The sequence below is a fragment of the Bacillus rossius genome, chromosome 2 (genome assembly GCF_032445375.1).
Source record: "Bacillus rossius redtenbacheri isolate Brsri chromosome 2, Brsri_v3, whole genome shotgun sequence".
NCBI classification, from domain to species: domain Eukaryota; kingdom Metazoa; phylum Arthropoda; class Insecta; order Phasmatodea; family Bacillidae; genus Bacillus; species Bacillus rossius.
Window position 1 is genome coordinate 109,525,748 of NC_086331.1, and position 26,524 is coordinate 109,552,271.

Consider the following 26,524-nt stretch of genomic DNA (forward strand, 5'->3'; position numbering starts at 1 on the left):
CTACTATGCCAAAAAGCAGAATGTTTGAAAAACGAATTACTAAGTAGATCACTTGGTTGCTATTGACCAGTGTGTGAAGGCCTCGGAATCTCGAATTTATGGTATCGATTGCACAAAGACCGACAATTTGAGGGCCTTCCAAACTAGCCTGAATGTTCACTATCTCATTTGGCAGCAAAGACAGATCTCGATAAACACAGCAAGAAATAATTTATTGATTCATATATGGAAGAAATCGATAAAGTTTCTGCCGACGAATAAAAAGTATAAAGGGAGGTCATTTGACCTATTTTCACCCAGTACAATCTTAGATGTGGCCAGTCACCTTTACAGTTCTATACAGTCTCTCCTGCAAAATGTGTACTTGCTAGAAGAGCTAGACTTTATTGTGAAATAGAAAATGGAGATATATTTAAAAAACACGTGACTCCAGATATGTACGAACTGTTGTTTCGCCAGGAACCTAAAGGCTATTCTCACGAAGATTTGCAAGAGTACACAAATCTGCTAGAACTAATCCATGCACATTTCGACGATGACAATCCAGAAAGTGGCAAATATAAAGACGAAGATCATGAAAAATCGGCATTCTCGTTAATCTCTTCAGCGAACTTACACTACATGATGAAGGTTTAAAAAAGATAGAAAGTGGTTAGAACTTTGACTATGTGTATTGGGACTACCAAAACGAATTTGTCAATCGTCTAAGACTGCTGCTGGCTTCGCTTAGTACAATAAACTATTTGCACACCAACGAAATATTCTCCACGCTCGAAGAACTGAGTGAAGTTGGCTACATACTATGAGTCGAACTGGAATCACACACGAACTTCACGCTCCTGTAAGATAGAAATACCTTCGATGCAAAGTTATAGTTCGTGGACTTGATGATTCATTCCAGGTGTACCTTGTTAAGGTGATGCCATATTCCCGAATGAACAAGGGCTTCAAGTACATGTTGGCAGTCATCGGTGTGTCTAGCATGTTTGCTCGATCCAGACCTATGAAATTGATGAAGGCAACTGATGAAACCAAGGCCATGGCAGACATTTTGGGGGATTGACATGTAACCCCGCACCTGAAAACGGATCTCAGTAAAGGATTCTACAATGATACTTTTAAGGCTTTAATAAAGTTGTTTGGTATCAAACACTGCTCTACATTTAGTAATTTTAAAACCTACATAGTCGAAAAATTTAAACAGAACTTTGTGCATAAAGATGTGGCATCAGTAAATGGCTAATGGAACTTACAAGTGGCTGAATGTCTTGCTGAAACTAATTAGTGAATACAATTTCTCTTTGCATTCTACTACAAAAATAGTACCCAGAGAGGTAAAGGACGATCACCTACTTTGAACAGTGTTTCCCAACACGAAGAAGAAAAATTCACGAAAGCGTAAAGCTAACTTCGGTGACATCGTGCGGATCTCCAAGCAGAAAGGTATCTTCGAGAGAAGTTTCACTGTGAATTGAAGTCCCAAAAAATTTTGTGTGACCCACGTTTGGGAATCGGAGCCTAGGGCCTAATACCTCGAAGATTAGAACTATGTGCCTATTCGTGGTGGCTTCTATGCCAAAGAGATCAGCCTTCAATTTATTCTGACATGTTTTTGGAGAAGAAAATTCTCAAACGAAGAAATGGGAGATCCTACATCATGTGGTAGGGCTTCCCATCTTACTTTAATTCGTGGGTAGCATCTGTGGAAATCGAAAAATGCTAAAAACTTTAATAATTTGCTTATTTGTACTTGTAGTGTAGAATTTATGTAACAAAAAATGTTTGTAAAAATTTGGTTATTTATTTCTAAAACCTAGGCTCAGACTTTTAATGAAAAATGTTAAACTGAGAGGATATTAAATAAAAATATTTCAGCTAAAATTATCTATTTGCATTGCTAAAGGATCTAACTGTGGTAAGGAATCGATAGAATCGATCAATATATTAAAAGGTAACTATGTTTAATTAATTTTGGATGTTTTCCTAATGTTATGTTGATAACTACTGATTTTCAATATGGCAGCCAATATGGCCGATAATATGGTGGATGATACGACAGTTGACAATCTGGTGATTGGTACTACTGCACTCTAGTGAGTAAAAAATAAATTAATATTGTGGTAAGGACTCTAGCAAATGAAAACAAAATGGCGGCTTCAATATGGCCGCCATAATGTCATCATGATTGGCATTAGTGGTGGAGGTCAGTCTGGCAGCAAACACTATGAAGGAAGGAACCATCGCGATTTTTAATCGAATGACTCCACTGAGTTCGATCATAAGGCTCCAAGGTCCATGATGTAAGTGCATTATTATTAAAACTGTATTTAAATTGTATAAGTAAAAAGATTTAGATCAATTTTAAATTGATTTCTGATATTTTAAATATTAATTAAAGATTTTCAATACGGTGGATGTGATATCATAATCCAAGATCGCGGAAAGTTCTCGAAAACAAAATGGTAAATATGAAATCATAATCCAAAAAGTTCTACAATATAAATCATAAAAACCAATATGGTGGAAATTTTTAGATAACAAAAGGGTGAAAGAGAAGATTGCGGAATCCAAGATAGTTGAAGGTTAGCGAAAACAAAATGGTGGTCATGACATAATTAAAATTTCCGATTTCAAAATTGCGGAATGTTATAGAGTCCAAGATGGCTTAAAACCAAATGGCTGAAAATTTTAGAATTCAAGATGGCGGAAAGTTATTGAAAACATAATAAAATGGTGGACATGAAATCCTTGTCCAAAATGGTGGAATCCAAGATGGTGGCAGAGTCCAAGGCCATTCAAGATGGCGGCCGGAACCTCCTGGAGAACCCTGTAGCAGGAGCCCTCAATATATAATACTTTAACAGAAAATGTAAGTAACAATTAAACATAAAAGAAAAAAAAAACGTTTATACACCTTGGTAAATATTTTCTATATATAGCTTTTATTTTCTCGGCGATATAAGAGTAAAATATGCTGTTGAGAATATTATGTTTATTCTATCACAATTGTAAAATTAATATGAACATTTGTAATTTTATTGGGCGATATATTTTTGATATCAAATGTATTCGTTTCTTTTTTATTTCCTGAAGGTGGCTTTCGGAGTCTTATTTACGTTGCTATTCGTATAAGGCGACATAGAAGCAACAAGCGAGAGCGTGCACAACTAAGCGAACATTGAATATTTCTTAATATATGTAACTTGGACGACGTTAAAATAATTAATTTTAAAGTGTTATCAGATTAATTTAACTATACATAAACATTTGTACGCGACTAAAACCGTTATTTTCTGTTCCATATATATTTATGTATTTGAACTCATAATACAGAATAGGATATGTTTAGTGTCTACCTTAAACTGTTTGAAAACACTTTATATCACGTTCAATGAAAACGATAAAAAAAAATTAAATTTGTAAGATCAAATTACGTGAGTTTTGTCAGGAACCACAGAACAATTTTATAAGCATTTTTCAAGTAATCAAATAGAGGTAAAATTATGTAAATACTATTTTAGTACAATAACCCACACATAAAACACATAACACATAACGATAGCATATCCAATACATATACACAAGCTGTGCAATGCAAACAACAACACATCGATAAGTGAACATTATTGACTAAGTTCACAATTTCTCAAGTTTACTGTAGCACAGAAAGGTGAAAAAAAGCATTCCTTACGAAAACATTGATAACTAGCTAACGACAACATTTTGATAATTTACTCAAAATATATGTAATTACAGCTTTGTGAAAAAATTTTAACTGGCCTGATAATACATATATGGTTGTAAGAATGAAAAATACATTAGCACAATATAACTGCAAAGCTGTAAATGGACAAAAAGGCAGTTCTGAAACCAGCTATAAAGACACAAATATCTAACAAAACTATAAACAACCGCAGACGTAGCCACCCGAAAGTTATAAACGTTAACTCAGTTAAATTTAAAATATTAGCCAAAACATTTGCAAAAGAATTGAATTTAAAAAATCTATATATTTCAGATAACCAACTACACACCCTTCAATATTTCGTTTACATTTCATAAATGTGAATAACCTGTAACTCTAAGGATACAACATGTGCGTCAGTGAATCAGCTTGATCATGATTCGCCAGTAAGATGGACTCTCATAGAACCAAAACGAATCTCGCGAAGAACAGGACACGCTAGATAGAGGACAACGCCGTTTTTAAGTACAGTAAGTGATTGAACCGATATATTTAAATAGCATTTATCTACCATGAAGAAATATTTAATTTGTTTTATTCTAAACCATCCCCAAAAATTATAATTCTTACAGAAATGCGGCAATATAAAAAAAACACATATTTTATAATATTTATTAGGTTAACTCTAAATAAAAGTAGAATAATTTAGAACAGCATTCACCTAAAATAAAAAGTAGTTATTGTCACGGAAAGTCTTAAACTAAGGTGTGTGTGTGTGTGTGTAAGTGTGTGTGTAGATTTATATACTAACAGGACGTTCCATAACTTAAATGTCAAACCGAGAACAGTTGATATACCAATTAATTACAGTTTTGAATCAAAAAAAAATAATTCAAAAGTGTAGTATTTTTCGACTTACAAGCATTTTTTCAAAAGTTTTTAAATCTTCACCCTGCTCCAAATTTTTAGGTACTGTGACTAAAAATAATTTATACTCAGTTATAAATAAACCTACCTTTTATTACAATTCAAAACAAAATCAAACATGCTATCTATATATAAGGGGGGGGGGGGGAAATCATTTGGAAGACTAATGCTGCGAAAAGCTTAATAAGTTAACAAAGTATTTTTTTTTACAGTGTGAGTATTTAAAGTAACCCGATTAAAAATTATTGCTACGTAAGTCTTGCAAAGAATGATTTTCCCTCAAATGTATAGCATGTTGATTTTATTTCGAATTGTTATCAATATAAGGGTTATTTATGAATGGGTAAGCAAACGTTTCTAGTCACAGTATCTTACAATTTGGGGCAGGGTGGGGATGTAAAAACCTTTGAAAACAATGCCTATAACTTGAGAACTACGACACTTTTGATTATTTTTTTTTACTAAAAACTATGATTAATTGGCCTATTAAATGTTCTCGGTTTGACGTTGAGTTATGGGGCATTCTATATATAAGAGTGAAAGTCCAGCTACAGTCCAGAAACGTTATATTGAAAATCTATAACAAGAGAACAAGAAAAACATCCAGTTTTTAGTAAACTTTTTTTGCCCTAAGACCATTACATCTTTCTGCTAAAGAAAACCAACTGTTAAAAATTATTTATTTTTACATCACAAATAACTACTAAATTTAAATATTTACTTATTTATTGAGCTTTTTTTTAAGAATAGTCACACACTAAACATGGCTCTATTTTCTACTGTGACATAACTTACATGTGCTAACGAAGGCTGTAAAATCTGTGTGTTAATATACAAAATACACAAGCTACAAATTACAGAGATAATGTGTTCTTGGCTCAAACAGAATGAAGGGGAGGTAATGTCATCATAACAAAGACAGAAAAGTGTAATACTTTGTTATTTGAAATGTGGTTCAATTTTTTTAACGTTTCAGTATACTAGCTAACCAAATCTTATATACGATAGGAATACTATAGAAATAAAACAAAACAGAGATTTAAGCAACATTTTATCAGTAAAAATTGTTAATCTGAATTAAGTATGAACGACTTAAGAAAAAGATTGACTAAGCACGTAAGATGTTTAGTAATAAAAGTAAAAAAAAAACCTCTATAAATTATGTATAAGAATCCATACAACTGTGACCAGAGTAAAACTAATGTACATCAAGCAAGAAAGACGAGTTCAGTAACAAACTCATAGAAACAATTTGCTCTAATAAGTATTTGTAATGGCTGTGGATTAATATTTATAAACCAAAATTTAAAATTCCTGAAACACATGTGTATAGTTGCAGTTTTCAAACTGAAAATTGAAATTATTTAAAATTTTAGACGAGCACTATTTCAGATAATTCCATAAATGTTATGTTATATCAATAAAACATTGATATTTTGCTGCAACGTTAGCTAAATATGCCTGGAAGTTTGAGATACTATCAGTAGATTTATAGATAAAGGCATTGTTATAAGTAGGCTTAAAACTGATCATTTACATCAAGTGAGCGTTTTAACCCTAAGTAATGCAACATTTTAAATTTGAAGCCGTAATCTACAATTATTAATTTTTTTCAGGTTTTTACCTGAATGCTTCTATTTTCAGTTTTTTTTCATAGTAGTTTTATCTATTGCCATTTGAGGTGGTGAGTGCTAGTGTAAAAGGCTCACATTGTCCAAATACAAACACATTTGCTTCAAGATATCATGCGTTGTAGCACAAAAATTAGTTTTAAAAACAGCAATAAATTATTGATGACTACCAGGACGAAGTATTTTTTTTTTTTTTTTTAAGGTTCCAAAATAGCTACGTCTTAAAATACGCATTTATCCTCCTATCTTGCTTGATGCTGAACAAAAAAAATGGTTTTATAGCACGTAATCATTAATTCAGAAATTTTACATCAGTACGGTATTTAAAATGTGTACTTTTCTAACGAATGATTTATTTTCCAGTATTAAAACTATTTCAACTAGAAAAATTCTAATGTTCTCGGAGTGTTACAATCCAATATAATACTATTTTGTGAGAACTCTACACATATTTATACATTTATACATTTATTAACACTGCATTCATATATTGTAATGCTTTTAAATGTGTGCAACTCTTCTAATGCAGTTTCATTATTGTTTTATTAATATTTTACAACCTGCCAAGTTGGGTAAATTTAAAAATTGTCCCAGCTTTAATGTTTACAGAAATCCAAGATTATATAATATACTGGCTTGAATTCTCGAATTTTCACTCATTTGTAAAACCACAAAAACCAAATATTTTGCTGAAAATGTGAAACTCATCAGATAGCATTGAACTAAATACTAATCCTCATTTATTTAGCTACTTCCTCCATACATAATTAATTAATTAATTTTGTGTCATGATCAGAGAATGCGGACAAACCGAATAACTTAAAATTACTTTATGTTCACAAAATTTTACGGATCAGTTAATTGTGTGTATGTATGTAATGGAATTAATAATATTTCATTTTTCAGAAGTAGTTTCGTATTTCTGACTCTTGTCTTAACCATGGGCTTACACAAATACCTCCGATATAGTGCAGGAACTTAAACTTATTTTAAAATAAAGTTAATAGTCCTTAGTTATGCAAATATTTTTGCAGAAATTCTTTAATTTTTTAGAGAAATCAAAACCTGCAAAGCATTAAATTCTTGCCCTTAATTTTTTTAAATTAAAGCATAGTACGAATTTAAAACAAAAAAAAACACAAAACAAACTTATTAAACCTGCTTTAAAACCAAATATTAGCTTCTAAAAAAATATTGAAATGGATCATTGCTGACTGTGAACCATATACAACTAAATAAAAATAAATTATTGGAGCAATTCTATTTAGCAACTGTCGATTCAGTCACACAATATTTTATCAGGGTTGAACTAAATGCCTTTACCAGTGTAGGTGTTAGGCATACATATTTGCCTAATGAACACAGCCTTAATAATACTTTGAAGTCAGTATACATTCTAATAAAGGTAAATTTCGGGAGCTAGTTTATTTCGTAGGAATTGAAAATTATATTTAAAGATATATAAATTTGATATTAGATCCATATGTTTTTTTTTCTGTCCGACAAAGTCATTTAGCTTTCCCTATCATATTATCGGTCATAGCTTTCCATGAACTTAGTACACCATTTGTTCTTGTAGTTTATCCCATTCAGATGGCTTTACTGACTAGAAATGTCTCCATAATGTTTCTTCGTTTATTGAGATATGTCACAACCTCTTCATTGAGCGCTCGATCCATCTACATGACCAAATCTATTCTTCTCAAACAACAGGGATTGAAGATCTACAGGTTCTTTGTGATTTTTTTCCTGATAAGATGATATATTTACTCTATACAGTGCAAAACTCCAGACAAAACATTTTAACGGTTTATTTTTGTTCCCTTGTCAAAGTTTGAAGGCGAGAATAATCCATTTCTTCTCATGGCTGTTTTTTACCATTAGTAAAAACCTTTAAGGGATTTTTTAACTGAGTATTCTACGTGATCTTGCTTAGAACTTAAAGAACCCACACAAACAGCCCATACTCCCTAGGATTTTAAGTTAGTTTTGAAACCATTTTCGAGGTACGGCACTCAGGTTTATGTGCTGAATAATGAATGTAATAATTAAGGTCTCAATTGTAATGCCATTATTTGTCCATAAACTGGCACACATTATTTAGACTAAAGCTGGTCTCTTGCAGCCTAGACGGTGACTAAGTGCTCAAGCAACATGGCACCGCATCAACATCCCTTCTGAGGACCGACCGAGACAGCACTGCAGTGCCTTGGACCTTGTTCATTCCGGAATACCTGGGTGCCTCTTATCTTCTAGTTCACTTACTGGACTACAGCTGGTCTCTTGCAGCCTAGACTGTGACTGAGTGCTCAAGCAATATGGCACCGCATCAGCGTCCCTTCTGATGACTGACTGAGACAGCACTGCAGTGCCTTGGACCTTGTTCTTTACAGGATACTTGGGTGCCACTTATCTTCTAGTTCACTTCCTGGACTAGAGCTGGTCTCTTGCAGCCTAGACTGTGACTGAGTGCTCAAGCAATATGGCACCGCATCAGCATCCCTTCTGAGGACCGACCGAGACAGCACTGCAGTGCCTTGGACCTTGTTCATTCCGGGATACCTGGGTGCCTCTTATCTTCTAGTTCACTTACTGGACTACAGCTGGTCTCTTGCAGCCTAGACTGTGACTGAGTGCTCAAGCAACATGGCACCGCATCAGCATCCCTTCTGAGGACCGACCGAGACAGCACTGCAGTGCCTTGGACCTTGTTCATTCCGGGATACCTGGGTGCCTCTTATCTTCTAGTTCACTTACTGGACTACAGCTGGTCTCTTGCAGCCTAGACTGTGACTGAGTGCTCAAGCAATATGGCACCGCATCAGCGTCCCTTCTGATGACTGACTGAGACAGCACTGCAGTGCCTTGGACCTTGTTCTTTACAGGATACTTGGGTGCCACTTATCTTCTAGTTCACTTCCTGGATTAGAGCTGGTATCTTGCAGCCTAGACTGTGACTGAGTGCTCAAGCAACATGGCACCGCATCAGCATCCCTTCTGAGGACCGACCGAGACAGCACTGCAGTGCCTTGGACCTTGTTCATTCCGGGATACCTGGGTGCCTCTTATCTTCTAGTTCACTTACTGGACTACAGCTGGTCTCTTGCAGCCTAGACTGTGACTGAGTGCTCAAGCAATATGGCACCGCATCAGCGTCCCTTCTGATGACTGACTGAGACAGCACTGCAGTGCCTTGGACCTTGTTCTTTACAGGATACTTGGGTGCCACTTATCTTCTAGTTCACTTCCTGGACTAGAGCTGGTCTCTTGCAGCCTAGACTGTGACTGAGTGCTCAAGCAACATGGCACCGCATCAGCGTCCCATCTGATGACTGACTGAGACAGCACTGCAGTGCCTTGGACCTTGTTCTTTACAGGATACCTGGGTGCCACTTATCTTCTAGTTCACTTCCTGGACTAGAGCTGGTCTCTTGCAGCCTAGACTGTGACTGAGTGCTCAAGCAATATGGCACCGCATCAGCGTCCCTTCTGATGACTGACTGAGACAGCACTGCAGTGCCTTGGACCTTGTTCTTTACAGGATACCTGGGTGCCACTTATCTTATAGTTCACTTCCTGGACTAGAGCTGGTCTCTTGCAGCCTAGACTGTGACTGAGTGCTCAAGCAATATGGCACCGCATCAGCGTCCCTTCTGATGACTGTCTGAGACAGCACTGTAGTGCCTTGGACCTTGTTCTTTACAGGATACCTGGGTGCCACTTATCTTCTAGTTCACTTCCTAGACTAGAGCTGGTCTCTTGCAGCCTAGACTGTGACTGAGTGCTCAAGCAACATGGCACCGCATCAGCGTCCCTTCTGAGGACCGACTGAGACAGCACTGCAGTGCCTTGGACCTTGTTCTTTCCGGGATACCTGGGTGCCGCTTATCTTCTAGTTCACTTCCTGGACTAGAGCTGGTATCTTGCAGCCTAGACTGTGACTGAGTGCTCAAGCAACATGGCACGGCATCAGCGTCCCTTCTGAGGACCGACTGAGACAGCACTGCAGTGCCTTGGACCTTGTTCTTTCCGGGATACCTGGGTGCCACTTATCTTCTAGTTCACCTCCTGGATTAGAGCTGGTCTCTTGCAGCCTAGACTGTGACTGAGTGCTCAAGCAACATGGCACCGCATCAGCGTCCCTTCTGAGGACCGACTGAGACAGCACTGCAGTGCTTTGGACCTTGTTCATTCCGGGATACCTGGGTGCCGCTTATCTTCTAGTTCACTTCCTGGACTAGAGCTGGTCTCTTGCAGCCTAAACTCTGTCTGAGTGCTCAAGCAACATGGCACCGCATCAGCATCCCTCCTTAGGACCGACTGAGACAGCAATGCAGTGCCTTTGACCGTGTTTTTTCTGTGCTGTTTGAGTGCCCAATTCTGTCCCCTGCTTTCGCTGTTTCTTTTTGTCATAACAACTGTTTTGTTTTCTTAATTTATCACATGAATGATATTTATGTTTTTCTCGTGATTACTAATGCTAATTCTACATTTGTGTTTATGTATTTTTATTAGAACCCATTTAGAGCTTAACTGGCGTTGTGCTTGTAATTTATGGTTGTTTAATTGTATCTGTTCTTCCTCTTACCTGATTAGTTGTCACTAAATTTAAAAAAAAATGTTTTATATAAATTCTTCATTTTGTTTACAATTTTCTAGAAATATTTATTGGACAAGAATGTATTCAGTAAAAAATTATATATATTTTTTTGTAATTTTATAGCAAATACAGAACACAGAGCTACTCAAAGGCTTAAGTATTCGCTGCTCATATATACCCATGCATAGAGGGGAAAAGTGAATATAAACTTATGAAGAGGTGTTTTTTAGGCAAATTCCGCATCAAAACTACTTAACATGATAGTACAAGAAACCAGTTTTTTTATATGTGCTTATTATTATGAAATCAACAACCGGTGTAAAAAGTAATTGCATATGTCCATGAAATTATTTTTCATAAATCTTTCCTATCGCAGTTACCAAGAACGTAAATTATGAACTCACAATCTTGCAGTGAGATAAAAATTATTTAAGTAATTATCTGCTTTTTAGGCTAAATTCTCACTCAAATTGCTGCAACTAAAACTCTTCAGTGTCGTGATCAGTAGATTATGCGATTACAGTATGTAGCTAAAGCAGTAGGAAAATGGCAGTAATTCTGCTTGCAGTTTATAATAGTATGTTGTCAGAATTGACACATAATATAAATTTCAGTTATGTTCTTAGCAGCCCAAGCAGTTAAGTTATGTCACCTACCTATGATTTTAACTGGATTTGTCGTTCCTGGTCACATAGTAGTATTGATAAAAGCTCTAAAAACGTTAAACATACTACCACTGTATTCTTTGTTGTTCAATATTTTAATTATTTAAGTCCCAGAATTATGCCGGGTGTCTTGGTGTGGGAGGGTTTACAAATGAACATTCTTAGGTAAACACACACTTGTGAGGCGGGACTCAAACCCAGACCCCAGGGCCAGAAGTCTTTTAGAGCCTATCGCACTTATTACCACCAAGTCAGCTCTTGTAGTTCAAACATAACAGCCAGCTTTCGTTCGACTTTTGTTTGTTGTAGAATCAAACCTCTAGACCATAACAATAACCTCCAAATACTTGTGTTTACAAATAGTGAGCGAATATGCTTGGAAGTGATTTTGGAGTATATTTTATTATATCGGGCTTATAGACGGCTTAAACCGTGTCAAGTGTGACCAGATGGTGTAAAATGAACGTAGTCTTAACCATTTGTAAATTGCAATCAAGTTTTACTATAAAATACTTTGCGGCACACTTCCATACTGTGCAAATATCGAAAAATAACTGTTGTCCAAAATAATTTTTGTTGTCCCAGTGGTTCGATAATAGATATAATGATTCCCTTTAAACGACATTTATACTTAAAACTTATTGCACAGAGTGGAAAGCAGATTGTCACTGCAATATATAATGCATCATCATGATCTCCTGTTAAAAAAGCTTGTAATTACATTTTTAATTTTCATAGTCTCAGAGTGCATACTGAAATCACTTCATATTACAAAAATAGAGTTTTAAAAAGAGCCCTCATTTAAGGAACTTTAACTTTAAATGTTTTAAATTTACTACAAAATTTCTGAAAGTAATAATTCCCTGACCAATTTTTGAAGTATTAGAAATGCCTGTAATAATCGTAAAATTTAATTAGTAATATAAAAATTATTATGGAATATCGCGTGAGAGTAACGAAAAATTGTTTCAGTGTCAACTACGTAACGAGAATACTCTACAGTTTAAATAAATTATTTTAAAAACTCTGTAAAAACCATTATCTTACAACCCTGAAAATAATAAGCAAGTTTTAAAAGCAAAGTGCAATGAATTGAGCGATTAAGAAAAACATACCAGTTTCCTGTAGAAAATACGTTCAAACAGGAAAAAAATAAATTTATTAACAAGTGACAAAAACAGTTATAGAAATAGTAAAACGTTTATTTTTCCGACAACATCCTTTGACTAAGTAAGCTCATTAAATTTTAATTAATTCCATAGTATTTACTTTAAATATTTCAAGTAAATTATCATCAGGATACACACAATGGCTCCTCAAACAACCATCACAAAAACAAGCCTGACACTTAGAACTGAAGAGCATAAAAATGATTACGAAGAAGAAATGTTGCCGAGCATGGAAGAAGGGGGATGTGACCACAGCGACACGGATAATTATGGAGAACCACAGAGGCACAGAACCACATAGCTAAAACACAGTAACCAACCAGAGCAGTACCTGTTAACAGATGAGCCTGTCATCATGCAATGAGGAGAGGAAGACTGAAACAAAACGATTAAGTTTGGTTACTACACATAGATAAACCTTTCCAAGTTGCCCTTTGAAACCAAATTAGCAGGGGCGTGTTGTTACAACGAGACAGGATTCGGAGGGGCATGTTAAACAAGATGTCATCCAGTCACCTGGTGCATACATAGCGACAGTGGCACTAGCGGCGCCAGCGGCGCTAGTGCAAGTACACAAGTACAGTGAACGAGACGAGGAGACACATGGCAGACTGCAGAGTGGGCAGGCAACCACACCTACCTTCCCGGGCGAGCGAGTGCGCGCGCGGGCTTACTGCTGCACTCGGGTGACTAGGTAAGGCGTGCTCGTCATTAGTAATGGGCGCTCTCAGCACTTCATAGCTGGACGAGTCAGACTTCACAACCTTGACTGCATGCACCAGGTGGCTGGGTGAATGCACAGAGGGTGGACCTGTAAGCAAGTGGTTCACTAAGGAAGCTAGACTACCAGCTACATTGTACACTAACACATCACAGTGACGAGTAGCACGTTCTCTAGGCACAACAAGCATTACTTCATCTAGTTCACTCGCTAACAAACACCAAACATTTTCATCTATGCGGGCATTCAAACATAGATTCTAAAATAGAAACTATTTTGTATGTATAAAAAAATTCTATGCCTCTCTAATTATTATATCTGAGTGTCGTGATTCAATAATAGCAAAGAAATGTACATTAGGATTGAAAAAATAATGTTTTGTTTAACGTTTTATCAAAATTTCTCACTGAACTGTAAATTTAGGGAGGGAAACATTGTCACTAGAATTAAATACTTTACTGAAATAAAACATTTTAACTACCGCTTGGCTTCTGGGGGAGGCCACGTACATAAAAATGATGTACCCGACGTTTCGGCATGCCTTGTCGCAGCTATCCTCAAGTGCGAGACAGTTGTAACTGTAGGAGTTGTCACTCGCCCTTGAGGATAGCTGCAACAAGGCCAGCCAAAACTTCGTGCACATCATTTACAAAGACATGGCCTGGATCCAGAAAACAATAAGTATTAGTGACTTTAGTCACGAAAGAAGACGCTCTAGATTCAATAATACTTTGTTATTTTATAAGATTTTCACTGGTGGCGTAGAATATTCCGCATTAATTTAATACCTTTAGTTATTAATAACAGTTCTTAATTTTCTTTAGCAATATTTAATTTTAGGGCTTTCAGCAAACAATTTCTAATAAATAAGTTCTAAGGTATGAAATACAATATGTTTTTAAAGGATCAGGATGATAAATTATTTGTAAAAACGAATAGTTTTCCACAAAAAAAACTATGAGCTCAAATTCAGAAATTTATTTTCCCTCCCTAAGGTATAAAATGATCGTAACGATTGAGGAACATTATTAAATATATTTCTACCCCACAAATAGTGTTTTGATAGGAAAACACTATAGCATTAAAATGAAAAATGTATTGTTATTTCTTGCAGATATAGTGGACAGAAATATTCTCAGGATAATAAAAGCTTCTTAGACGTAAAACAATGTGCAGCATTAATGTTTATCTATAGCAAGTATAAAATTTTGTAAATTAACCAAGCATTAAACTCAGTTATTGCACTTCTCATATATTCAGTAAAACCATGCAAAGTAGTTATTTGTTAACTAACTAGTGAAAGACAAAACAAATTCCTGCCAGACATAAGTAGATTCGCGTCGTAAATTTTGTTAAATGGAAGTACAATACACAAAAAAAACCAATGTTTACAAAATGTTAGAGTCAAATAATATATATTTTTAAGTAAAATAAAAAACTATATATTTTTTCTTAAAGTCAAGTCAAACATTGTGTAATATTCACATAATTCTCCTATAGAAAAAAATGTATATTCAGAAATAAGGCATTTTTAATGGGCTTTACATAGTTTACATTCACTCTAAAAGAAAAAGAAAATCTTGGTAAATTTTGAATAGAAAATCATGGCGAAGATGATTTAATTTAATTTCTGGAACATCCCGGCCACATATAATAACACCATGATCATTACCGAATATAAAAAGGATCGAAAACTTCCATTCTAAGTTGAACGGAACTCTGAAAGACCACATGGAGAGATGGGCCATATCGTATATCACAAACCCATGTGCATGGACAACACCATATCTCTTCATTTTACCAGCACAGAAGTATTTCTTAATATCAACTTACACTAACCAAAATAACAAACAAAAAAACTCTCAAAAAATTAAATAGGTACTCAAACATTTCATAACCGCTTAGTCGTCAATGAATACATAAATAAGACATACAACTACAAGCCATAAATAACTAAACTCCACCTCCGATCACTACCTCACACACCCAAAACCCATAAAAAAAGTCTGCCAGATACATTACCACATTTATGTGGTTCAATTTTTCCAAGAAATCACTTTCCAGGTATTTCGACTCACAAAGAATTGCGAATTTTGCACCGTACAAAACACTTTCAGCGAAGCTTCAAACATGTATACCGCCAGTGAAGGGAAAAACTACAGCTGAACAACTTGCTGTTATCTGCAAAATAACTCGTTCTGTGGGCTTTTTTGTATGCAACAGACGAGCAGAAGGGTCGCTACAAAAATTGACAAAAATAAATTTCAGTCTACGGCAAGGGAAATACAAATACCACATAGATGAACAGACATCCAGAGTGGATTGTATGTCCTGTTTCATTGTGGTGCGGTGCGATGACTGAGCGGTTTCTGTTATATTCGATGTCTGCTAAATTTTCATTTAGACGAGTACAGATCCTACTGTCAGTTTGCCCCAAATAGGTTTGGTTGCAGATGCAGAGTACTTTGTAAACTCCTGGGAGGTTTTTAGTCAATTATAGGCACTGTGTAAGGCAAAGAATTTCCCAAAAATCTGCCAGGAATTTATAAAACATTCTGCTCCTTCAACAATATTTTGAAGGACAATCTGGCAGAAGGATCTCTAATCGCCTAAAAAATAATATTTGGCAGACATCAAATAAAACAGGAACCGCTCAGCCATAGTATAGCTCTACAACGAAGCAGGACATTCGACCAAGTCCAACATATCATGAATATTGCCAACTACATCTACAGGTTAATCAGCAAAGCGATAGAAACGTGAAAATGCCTTAATACTAACAAAAGAGAAGATGGCTACAGATTAAGTAATATCTGGAACGTTTGATTTACAATAATCATAAACCATAATCATGTAAGAATTAGCCACAGTCAAGCTTGCTGCACCTACAAATCGTATGGTTCCTGATTGGCCAGACAATTCTCCAATCAAGGCCGAGCTCAGGGACCAATAATGGCTCAGTTAGTCCCTATGTACATACTACGCCAGAAAAACCAGACATGCCGAAACGTCAGGCACATAATCATTTACAAGGACGCGGATTCAACACAGAAGCCAGGAAGAGGTTGGTGACTCTGGCCACGAAGGCCTACGACCTAAAATATTTAATTTACTTAAATTATCTCTCAATTTCAATTCGCAACTCATTCTCAAATACAGCTACAAAAGCCATACAAGATTTTAAATGACGAACTTAATTTTCGCAAATAGTTATAAACACAAAAATAAAATAAAAATAAAAGACAAAAGATCGACATTGTGGAAGTGGTTAAAAACGCATGTCAAGTCCGTCGATCTACATGGGAGCCGAGGCGAACCAGAGGTCAGCCAGCGCAGAGTGGCTTGTTTATACTGCGCATGAATGCAACTTTTAGATGGCTGCAGATAAAATAAAACTAGTGTAGTTCACAAAATATAGAGCAGTGTCAGGAGTTGGCGGTGGATGCTTGGGGGGGTTGTTCCCCTATGCAGGCTGCCGCACGCATCCTACCGCTGGCGACTAAGAGTTCACGTGCCAGTAAGCCCTAATGATCATCCGAGGGTATCCGGCCAAACTTCCGAATATAAGAGGGCACTCTCGCTGATCTGCTAGAGCCCATTCCGTACGTGCTGCGACTGGGGAAAAGAGCTCAGGTACCAGTAAGGAATGACGAAAACCCAAGGCTATCGCTGCCGCACTTCGCAGTAAAGGCACTTTCTCGTTGCTGCCGCGGTCGGTCTAGGGCAGGGGTCGGCTCTTTTCATAGGATTTCATTGCGCTGCCACAACACGAAAAAAAATAATGCCGAACAAATTCAAACGGCACAATCACAATGCATGTCCTCAACCTGCGCGCTCGAACTGTACCACCGCACTCGCCCAGGTGCTTTGTTATATTGATAATTAATTAAAATAATTTAGGTTTTCTTGTTTTATCATACTCCATATTTTTACATTTACATTTTTTTTTTCAGTAAATAGCCTTTTATTTATGCTTTATGTTGAATTTGTGATTTTATCGCGTTTTTTATCGTCTTAAACTCCGTGTAAATACATGAAAAATGGAGAATCTGTTTACTTAATATTTGGCTTATCTTTCTCGAAAGTCTGCCGATCCCTGGTCTAGGGCTAATAAGCGATAGTCACTAGGTTCTCTTTGCCATTGTGGTGTGGTTGGAAAGCCTGTAGACGGTATGGGAAACCATATGGCGTAAACTTCTAAATTGGCCATCACTGCCACTCGAATTGTGGGCGTATGACATTAACTCCGGAACTCAAAGACGATGTGGGGCTCGGGTGAGGATTGGTTAGCACCCATACACTCTGCCTGGGCCCAGTGATAAAAATGCGTCTCAACCCTAACCTTATCTGCTGAGTGAAGAGCAAGTTATGGGAGCTTTCTAGCTCTTGGGCACAAGACCAACCCATGAAGATAACACAATAGTTTTAAGTCGGAACGAGAACAAACAATACAATTCAATTATAAATACTAAACATTTACTGAGAAAGTTGCCGATTTTTGTAACATACTGTAATTTACACTCGCAGAATAATTGGCAACATTCACTTCATACTAATTTGCTTTTGGCTGGCCAACAGTTTGCAGTTGAACTCAGTTTGATCGAGTATACATATTATTAGGGAATTTATGACCAGAGCTGTACATAAAAATAAACGTATAAAGTTACTTTATAAACATCATGTTAGTTGCCATATCTTTCTGACGTTTCAGCATGTTCTGTTGCAATTATTTTCTACCTCCTTGAATTAGGAGAAAGGTACACATTTTTGGACCAAAAATGTGAGCAATTTAGTCACCTTAAAGTTTTGCCAATTTCAGTAAGTACTGTAATCTATAGATTTTTCCAGAGCCAAAACAGCTCCACATTCAAGGAGTTTGCTGTGGCCTACATATAATGTCTACATTTTCTGACTTTCATACATAATTTAAGAAGAATAAATTAAAAATTATGTGTGTCGTAATGCATATAAGTCCAGACAGGGACGAAAACCAAGAAATGTATTATCAAATGGAAGACCTACAAAAATACCAGAAGCGCAACGGGGGGATGGTTCTGGATGTCAGAATCTCTCCAACAGGCCATAGAGACAAACACAAAGTAAGTTAAAATTTGAAGGTACAAAATGTTAAGGGCATAAAGCAGAATGTTGCCAAAAATATGAAAAATGGACCAGTGACACTCCATACGACCTTGGTGCTTCATGAAATTCATGAATTCATCTTGCAATACATATTTACTCTTAAGAAACTTTTTCTATAAATAATAAATGGTGTTGACGACACCCGTAGGTTCTGCTTCGATCCCCACAGGTCGCAATGGCACATCGCTGCTGCGAAAACATGCCATGCTCAGCGGAGTATTTCAGGCCAAGTTTTGGGCTTAGTTACTCTGTTATCGCGGGAAGACGGCCTCTGGTAGCGCACGAATACCAGGGCCTCTCCCAGTTCGACTTTCATCTTCATCGGTGCTAGACACGTTCCGCACCAAGGGGGCTCCTCAACCTTTGTCCACCATATTCTCAACAATAGTGTAACGTATTCTTCTACTCCTCGTTCATCGACTCCGCGACTAACTTCACGCGACTTGGCTTGAACTCACCAACCGCTTCACTTCATAAATAGTGTCCACACGAGGGACGTTTCAATTATTACGTAAATTAATTTGTTTTTAGTCTGGACATGGGTTGCATCCTATACCTCATGTAATAGACATTAGTCGTCAAGACGTTTAAAAGTTTCGCCCTCACAGGGCCACTGCATTGAGCAAGTGCAACAGACGCGTTTCTTACATTTAATATTGTCTGAGGACTTTTGGGGCTCACCCTGTGTTCTACCAACGAGGCGCTTAATTAGTTTAACGCCTAGTGCCGCTTAACTTCTGTTTTCTACGTAATTATTCATCTACGTTTACGTGGTCTAATTGTATGTCCGCAGGTTTGCGCTTAAGGTTTTTTTTTTTTAGAGTAACCATTGGGGTATGGCCACCACATCTGTGGGTAGTGTAATGTGTGTATGTTCCATTAGGTCACGTACCGTAACTCTACCATTCGCAATCGCGTTTTAAATTCAACGCAACACGTCAGAGACGCGTTTTTAGTATTTGATCTAAGGCCAGAGAACCCTTAATTAGGGTCCAGCTTAACTACGCTCTCATAGTCACGACCACATGACCAGTTGAAACGTGTCTCGCCAAACTACAGCTACAGGAGTAAACAGGCCACGTCATAAGCAACGCCATGTACGAGAGTCGTATGTAGAATAATAAAATCTTACCAGAATCACCCTAGTGATAATTCCTTAACTATCAAACCCTTTAACATAGCATCCCTTGTGGCTATAACTGTTGGGGGTATTTCTGCTGGACCAACACCTGATGTCTGCCGGCCACGTGGCGACGTCACGCCATGAGTAATCAATTTAAACCACCCTGTGAACTAGCATATTGGATTTGCTCTAAATTGCTAGTTGGCGCCCCAAACAATCAATACCGTTATCGCCAAAAGCAGAAGGCGGCAGGTGGTCAGTGTAAGAAAAAAACTACTACTGTTGAATTTTTCGGTTGAAAAAGAAAACCTTCTCCAAAACCAAACTTTTGTCTGCGCGACTATAATTATGACACACATCATTTAATAATTCATGGATTTGGCTTAAGAATAATGGCCAAGTTATTTGTGGAAGCAGAAAAAATCGTCACCCTTTCCGGGTACGTGGATCTTTGTATGCACAAGCTGTAAGAATGCACAATATGTGAAACATGAAAGCGATGAACTGTGCAATGCAATACATAGATTTATAGAAAATGGTTTTAATCGAAACTGCATTTCAAAACTGTTTTTAAACATGAAGCATCATCCTCGTAGAGATGCTGTTTGGAAACTCTGTTCCTGGGCACTATTTCTACAATTTATCCTAATTATGTGTTTCGTGGAAGTAATGCCTGCTTTTATTATTTGCGAGCATGAATACTTGAATGTCAGATATCTACACCTTTTTACAAACATGGAATTGGCGTGTAAATCACTAGCAATTTTTGCACGTCCACACATCGTATGAACCATCTCAGAAAACGAGATCTACTTCTGTGTTTATGGAAAATGTACTGTTTTTTTCTAAATCTATTGGCTTTCTTTTCCGCTTACAAATATCTAAACATAAAATTACAAAGTTTGAAATGCATGGCAAGCAATCACGATCTGTAACACCAGATGACCGAGAACCGTAAGTTGTGTGCAGTGTCTCGCCTCGCTCAGCAAGCGCAAGCAAGCTCTCGAATACTGTGCCCGAGACCAACAAGGGCTGCCATCACAGCGCCATTGCCAACCCCAGATCTTGTCGGCCATTTGGCTGCCATCTTAGAGAACTTTTTCAAGACTTGATGTAAGCTTTTGGACATACGCCATTGCTAAGCACATGCATGTCTGTAGAAGAAAACTACAAAAAACAAAAAGACAAAAAACACAAATTAAGCAAAAATTTCTGTTGTCAACAGAATATATACACCACATAATATTCCATAACAGAAATATGGTCAACAAACAAAGAAAAAACAAAGAAAAATGGACTAAGAGAACGAAAAAAAACCCACAAATAATGAATTGAACCTCAAAAAAATTCAGCACAACAGTTGAAACGAGACAAAAACACAACAAAACGAAAATACGAAACAAACACAATAGTTTTCCAAAACAGAAACAAGCGACGTTTCGGGAACTGCTATCTGCTCCCGTCCTCAGGCAGAGACGCACATGGTACGAAAACACAGGTGCGACTGAGTAGGGGCTGGAAACGTCGCTTGTTTCTGTTTTGGAAAACTATTGTGTTTGTTTCGTCTTTTCGTTTTGTTGTGTTTTTGTCTCGTTTCAACTGTTGTGCTGAATTTTTTTGGGGTTCAATTCATCATTTGTGGGGTTTTTTTTGTTCTCTTAGTCCATTTTTCTTTGTTTTTTCTTTGTTTGTTGACCATATTCCTGTTATGGAATATTATGTGGTGTATATATCCTGTTGACAACAGCAATTTTTGCTTAATTTGTGTTTTTTGTGTTTTTGTTTTTTGTAGTTTTCTTCTACAGACATACATGTGCTTAGCAATGGCGTATGTCCAAAAGCTTACATCAAGTCATGCACTCCCATTGCACAAATCTTTCAAAGATAATATTACTTTTTCAGTCGTTCAAAAAAATTTGAAAAAAAAAAAAATTCTTATGTACTAAAACAATGTATTAATCAGAGATTTTCATTCATCAAGCTATCCAAGTCACCAATGCGCACTGGCCTGCAAATGCATTTACATTTTAAAGAACATTTTTTTTATTTATTCCTTTTAATGTAAGTTAATAGTCCACCAATAATTTTATTATTAAATAATTATGTTAGGTTTAGTTATAATTATTGGCTTGAGTGCTACGAAAAATTTAGGTCGGGCAAAATACTTTTCTTCTGGTTTTCTTTTACATTTGCGTCGGAGAAGTTTGACCGAGTGGCGCGGGAGGCGCGGCTGGTGCGGGAGTGACGTCACGAGTATTCGGCTGTTCGTGTCGGGCGAGCAGACTTGTGCGTGCGGAACTAAAAAGTGCGAGAGTGAAGTGTTTCGGGCTGCAAAGTGCATGCTGCACGATGACGCTCTGGGACCCAGGTTCGCGTGGAGAAGCCTAAGATGTGCATCAAGCTCTGTCCCTGCCCGAACACGCCCGAATATTCACCTTCGGCCAACCTCGGGATTTGTTTTATTTTTGCGCAGGAAAAATGAATTCAAATATTAAAAGTGGTCGGTTAGGTTAGCTACAGTAAAACACTTTAAAACACTGTGGACGGTTAGTTAGGTTAGTATAGCTACATTAAAATAAACAGAGACGGCACACGAGATAGTGTGTCCTGCTTCAGTGGCACCCAGTCTGAACGTCAGCAAAGAGACACCAAGTTAGTTACGTCGATCTGGTGGCATTAGCCCCCGTATAAGTATTCGGACACCTACTTTGTTTTCTTCGTATTATTGATGTCATTCGCCACGTCAGAAATTACCTTTTCATTTAGGGGAGTACTTTTGCTCGCCTTCGTATTGATTAACTTTGCATGTGGCCGTTACCTTGAGAATGACATGTTTTCGGAGAATGGAGTTAGTCAATTTTTCAAATGGCCACATTAAAAAAAAAATTCTAACTGTTTGTGGAACACCTTCAATATTAAAACAAACTACAAACTTTTGATTTCCATGGATATTTGGTTCACTTGTATGTTCTACTGGGCTGTACGTAAGGAATTATAAAAACTTAATTTAGTTTTTTGTAAATATTACGTAGTATTTATTTAAACAGCATGTTGGAATTACTGTTTTTGTATATAGCCTTTCATGTAATATTAATGATTATTGCATGTGGATTTTATTGAGTCATTTAGTGAACAGCCACAGTTTTAGTGTAACAGTAAGTTTAATTGCATTTTATATAATAAGATTTTCTCATATTTTGAAGCTATTTTATTGCCGCATTTTTTTGTGTCAAAATGTATACCATTTAAAATTTCTTTGATAATATAAAATATATTTATAGAATTTACAACTGCTAACCCTTCCTTACAACTTCGTCAACTTTATTTTGAGATTTTAAACACCTTTATTTTTTGTACATACCTTTTAGGGAAGACCAATGCTATAATCACGTGTTGATTTCTGAGTAATTTAGAAAGGTTAAATTAGGTCTTAAGACACATAGCTGTTACTCCCACTGGGGTGTCAGGATTGTGGTCTCTCACTCGTGGAGTGAATAGTTTCCACAGCACTACAGAGGACCCGGGATCGAAACCCTTGACATGGTTTAGAAGAATCACTCCCGTCAAATGCAGGGATTTTCTTCTCCAGTGTCCTTGAACTGGTTTACAGCGTGTTTCTGCCCCGAATGACACGGCTATTGCAGTTAGTGCAACTGCAACTCTCTTGGTCACAAAACATAAAGAATGAGCTCTCTCTTTACTATTCATACTTGTTCCAGAGCACCTAACTCATATGTTTGCAACGTCTGCTGTTGAAGGAATTTTTTCTGAAGTCATCCTCAAAACAAAATTCGAAGAAATACACTTTAAAATAACATTTTTTGCAAGTTTTCAGGATTTATGGTCGAAATGTACCTTGTTGTAACCTATTTTTTTTATAGTAACCAATGACTTTCTCATTGACTTCAGTTAACAGTTAGTATATGAAGAATTTGTAATTTAAAGCCTGATTTGACTATTAGATTATGAAAAAATAAAATAAAATTTTTAATTCGTAACATACTGTTTCATGTGGAGGGGACAGTTTGTGCTGCAAATAGTTCGATATGTTTTCACTTGGGATCTAGTATAAATGAACCTTCATTTTATATTGCAAACACCTGATTGTAGCTACCTGTACGCCTACATTTTAGCCCATCTTATGGAATAAACCATTGAAAAACACCACTGGCCTTGGATAGGGAGTGAAGGAACGTTCTACTATAGACAAGACCAGCAAGATTGGCAGAATGTCAGTGAAAGTAGTTCTTCGACTTAATACCTTATATAAGTTTTTTTTACTGAGATTGGTTGCTGCTAAAATAAGTTTCATTTTTTGTTTATGTACATCAGAATAATATTTGGCACGATAGCAACAGTTTAAGATTGCAAACACTGTAAAGTCTAAGCATTGCTTTGTGCATGCCTGCAGTTCACCAGAGACTCGTGGTAATTCTATTTATTCTGTGGCGGAAGGATACTGAAAGATTAAAGTATAATTTCAAGCATGGCAGTAGGCTGATCTGTGTGGTGTGCCACTCTTTGCTGACGGTCTTAAAAAATATATTTGAAAAACAACAATAATGCGATGTTATTACCACTAACTACGATTACTTTTTAAGATAACAGAATATTTTTACGAAACGGAAGAACTCACGAATCGACATAGTAATACTTTGCTTCCCTCTGATAAGATATTTTGAGCAGGATATTAATTTAGCACATAGGAAAAATAAATAAATATAAAATAAATTCAAGATTAGGTTTCTACATAAAAAAACTTTAAATGTTCATGTTTGAATGACACATAAGGCAACTTAGTTCCCATTGAAGTTGTTTATTTAAATCGAATTATTGAAATATTTTAGGTTAAAGGGGTAAAGCGATAACACTTTACCCATGGTCACACTTTTGATTTTAACAATCGAAATTCATTTAAGATAATAATGTATAAATTTTATACATGCATTTTTTAAATGCAAATAATTTTTACTATATTTCAGCTTGGTACATGACTCTTGTTACCATCATTGTATTTAAAAAAATCACAGGTTGATCGTAAAATATTCACAAATGTTTTATAAAAGGATTAATGATGAAAACTGAGGTAGAGTTTATGTAAGTCATTGGTAGGCAAGCTCAATTATTAGGGAGATAGTCCATCTGAACAAATTAGTTTTGAAAGGGTATTATGCTAAATATTTAAAACTACCTATTTGAAATTTACCTAGAATTTTGGCAAAAGTGTTATATTATACTGAGATGTCGTCCTATTAGCACACTTAAAATAATAATCTCTCCACTCCACTAAAATAATTTGGGTGAGCTCTTCTGATAGTATACAAAATTTTGCCTACATATGTTATGGATGATTGATGTGGTTTTATTGAGATTTCTGACCTTACGACAAAAAAATCTTTAATTTTGAAACTGCCTAGTATGCACAGTTTAAGAGTATGACAAGTTTAAAGTTTCAGCGGCATTGATACAAAACCTGAAGGTAGGCAATACTTGGTGCAAGCAGAGGTAAGTAAATGCAAGTAACCAATATCTGGTTGCTAAAACCAACCACAGCAGTTGCTGGCCTCACCAGTGTGTTCTGTACAAGTGGAGCGAGCATCTACAGGTTCTCTTGGGAGGAACTAGCCGACATGCAGCAGGCTGCGTTTACCAGAGTTCGGCATACTTACAAATAACGATGCTGAGATAGCGTGACTCCTCACGCACATTGAATAAATTAGCTGCAAGAACAACATTTAGTAAATACTGTGCTTATCTCTGTATGCAGGAAGCATTGCCTGCTTCCAGGTGTTGTATCATTGTCGCGGAAAAGTTTATCTGTGTCTTACACCAAAAGGGGCTAATTTTAGGCAGTTTAAACAAAATGGGCTTTTTGGTTCATTAGGTCAAATGTGTTATTGTTAAAATATAGTTAACGGCAGAGTAAAGCATTATCCCCGGAATTAAAAGTTTTATTTCAAATAGTTCTAAATGTTTTACAAAATAACTCATTTCTAAAAGTAATTATCAAGAGCAAAATTTATTTTTAGGCATTAATTTTGACTATATTGTGACTTTCATTAACTACGAAATTTTCTGAACAAATAAGCATATAAAATATTTCAAGTGAGATTCCAAAAAGCCTGTAGGTATAAGTATTACTATATTATTACGTACCCTTTACCATCTAATAGAATATATACGAAAATTTCCGAATATCAAAACAATAATTTAAAACATAAAAAAAAATTATATTAGAACATGTTACAAAAATTCGGCCGAAATGTATTTTCAATAAATAAAAAAACTAATCACTAATGATAATTAATTTTTAAATCTAATCAAGTCAGAATGAAGACAGTATAGAGAGATTACTTTGGAGGGACGGGAAAGGTTACTGCTTGAGCCGCGCCAAAGACTGGGCGCGGACTACAGAAGCCCAGGCAAAGAGAAGAGAAGAGAAGAGAAGAGAAGTGCAGAAGTACCTAACCCACCATGGTCGACGTCCGAGTGCCAGCTCGCCTGGCTGGACAGCGAGGCCGGACTCTGGCCGTAGTAGGCCACCTCCCCACCTCCCTTGTCCCTGCCGCCGCTGGCTGAGCCGATCTCCATGTCCTCGTCCGTGGAGCTGAGTCGGCGCAGGCGCTTGTTGCGCGGCTCGCCCGCTGGACTCTGCGAGCTGCGAGGCAGCGACAGCGGACCTGCAACCACGGCCACTGCCCGCGTCAACCAGCCTTCTCGAACCTTCTCGAACATTCTCGAACCTTCTCGACCCTTCTCGACCCTTCTCGAACCTTCTCGACCCTTCTCGAACCATCTCGAACCTTCTCGAACCGTCTCGACCCTTCTCGACCCTTCTCGACCCTTCTCGACCCTTCTCGA

At 36.7% G+C, this 26,524-nt stretch overlaps 1 protein-coding gene across 9 annotated transcripts in view; it reads right to left on the reverse strand.

Annotated features, from left to right (window-relative positions):
* Window positions 1–26,524, reverse strand: part of LOC134529603 (nuclear factor 1 X-type) — a 608,051-nt gene that overhangs the window by 59,950 nt on the left and 521,577 nt on the right. For 4 of the 9 annotated variants that reach the window (XM_063363878.1, XM_063363875.1, XM_063363874.1 and 1 more), the window contains 2 exons: window positions 26,137–26,343; window positions 13,318–13,488 (listed from right to left, as the gene is read on the reverse strand). In XM_063363878.1, the coding sequence (XP_063219948.1) occupies window positions 13,318–13,488; window positions 26,137–26,343 (378 nt within the window). Of the gene's footprint in view, window positions 1–13,317; window positions 13,489–26,127; window positions 26,344–26,524 lie in introns of all 9 variants that reach the window. The other 5 variants (XM_063363872.1, XM_063363881.1, XM_063363880.1 and 2 more) reach the window with 2 other exon arrangements.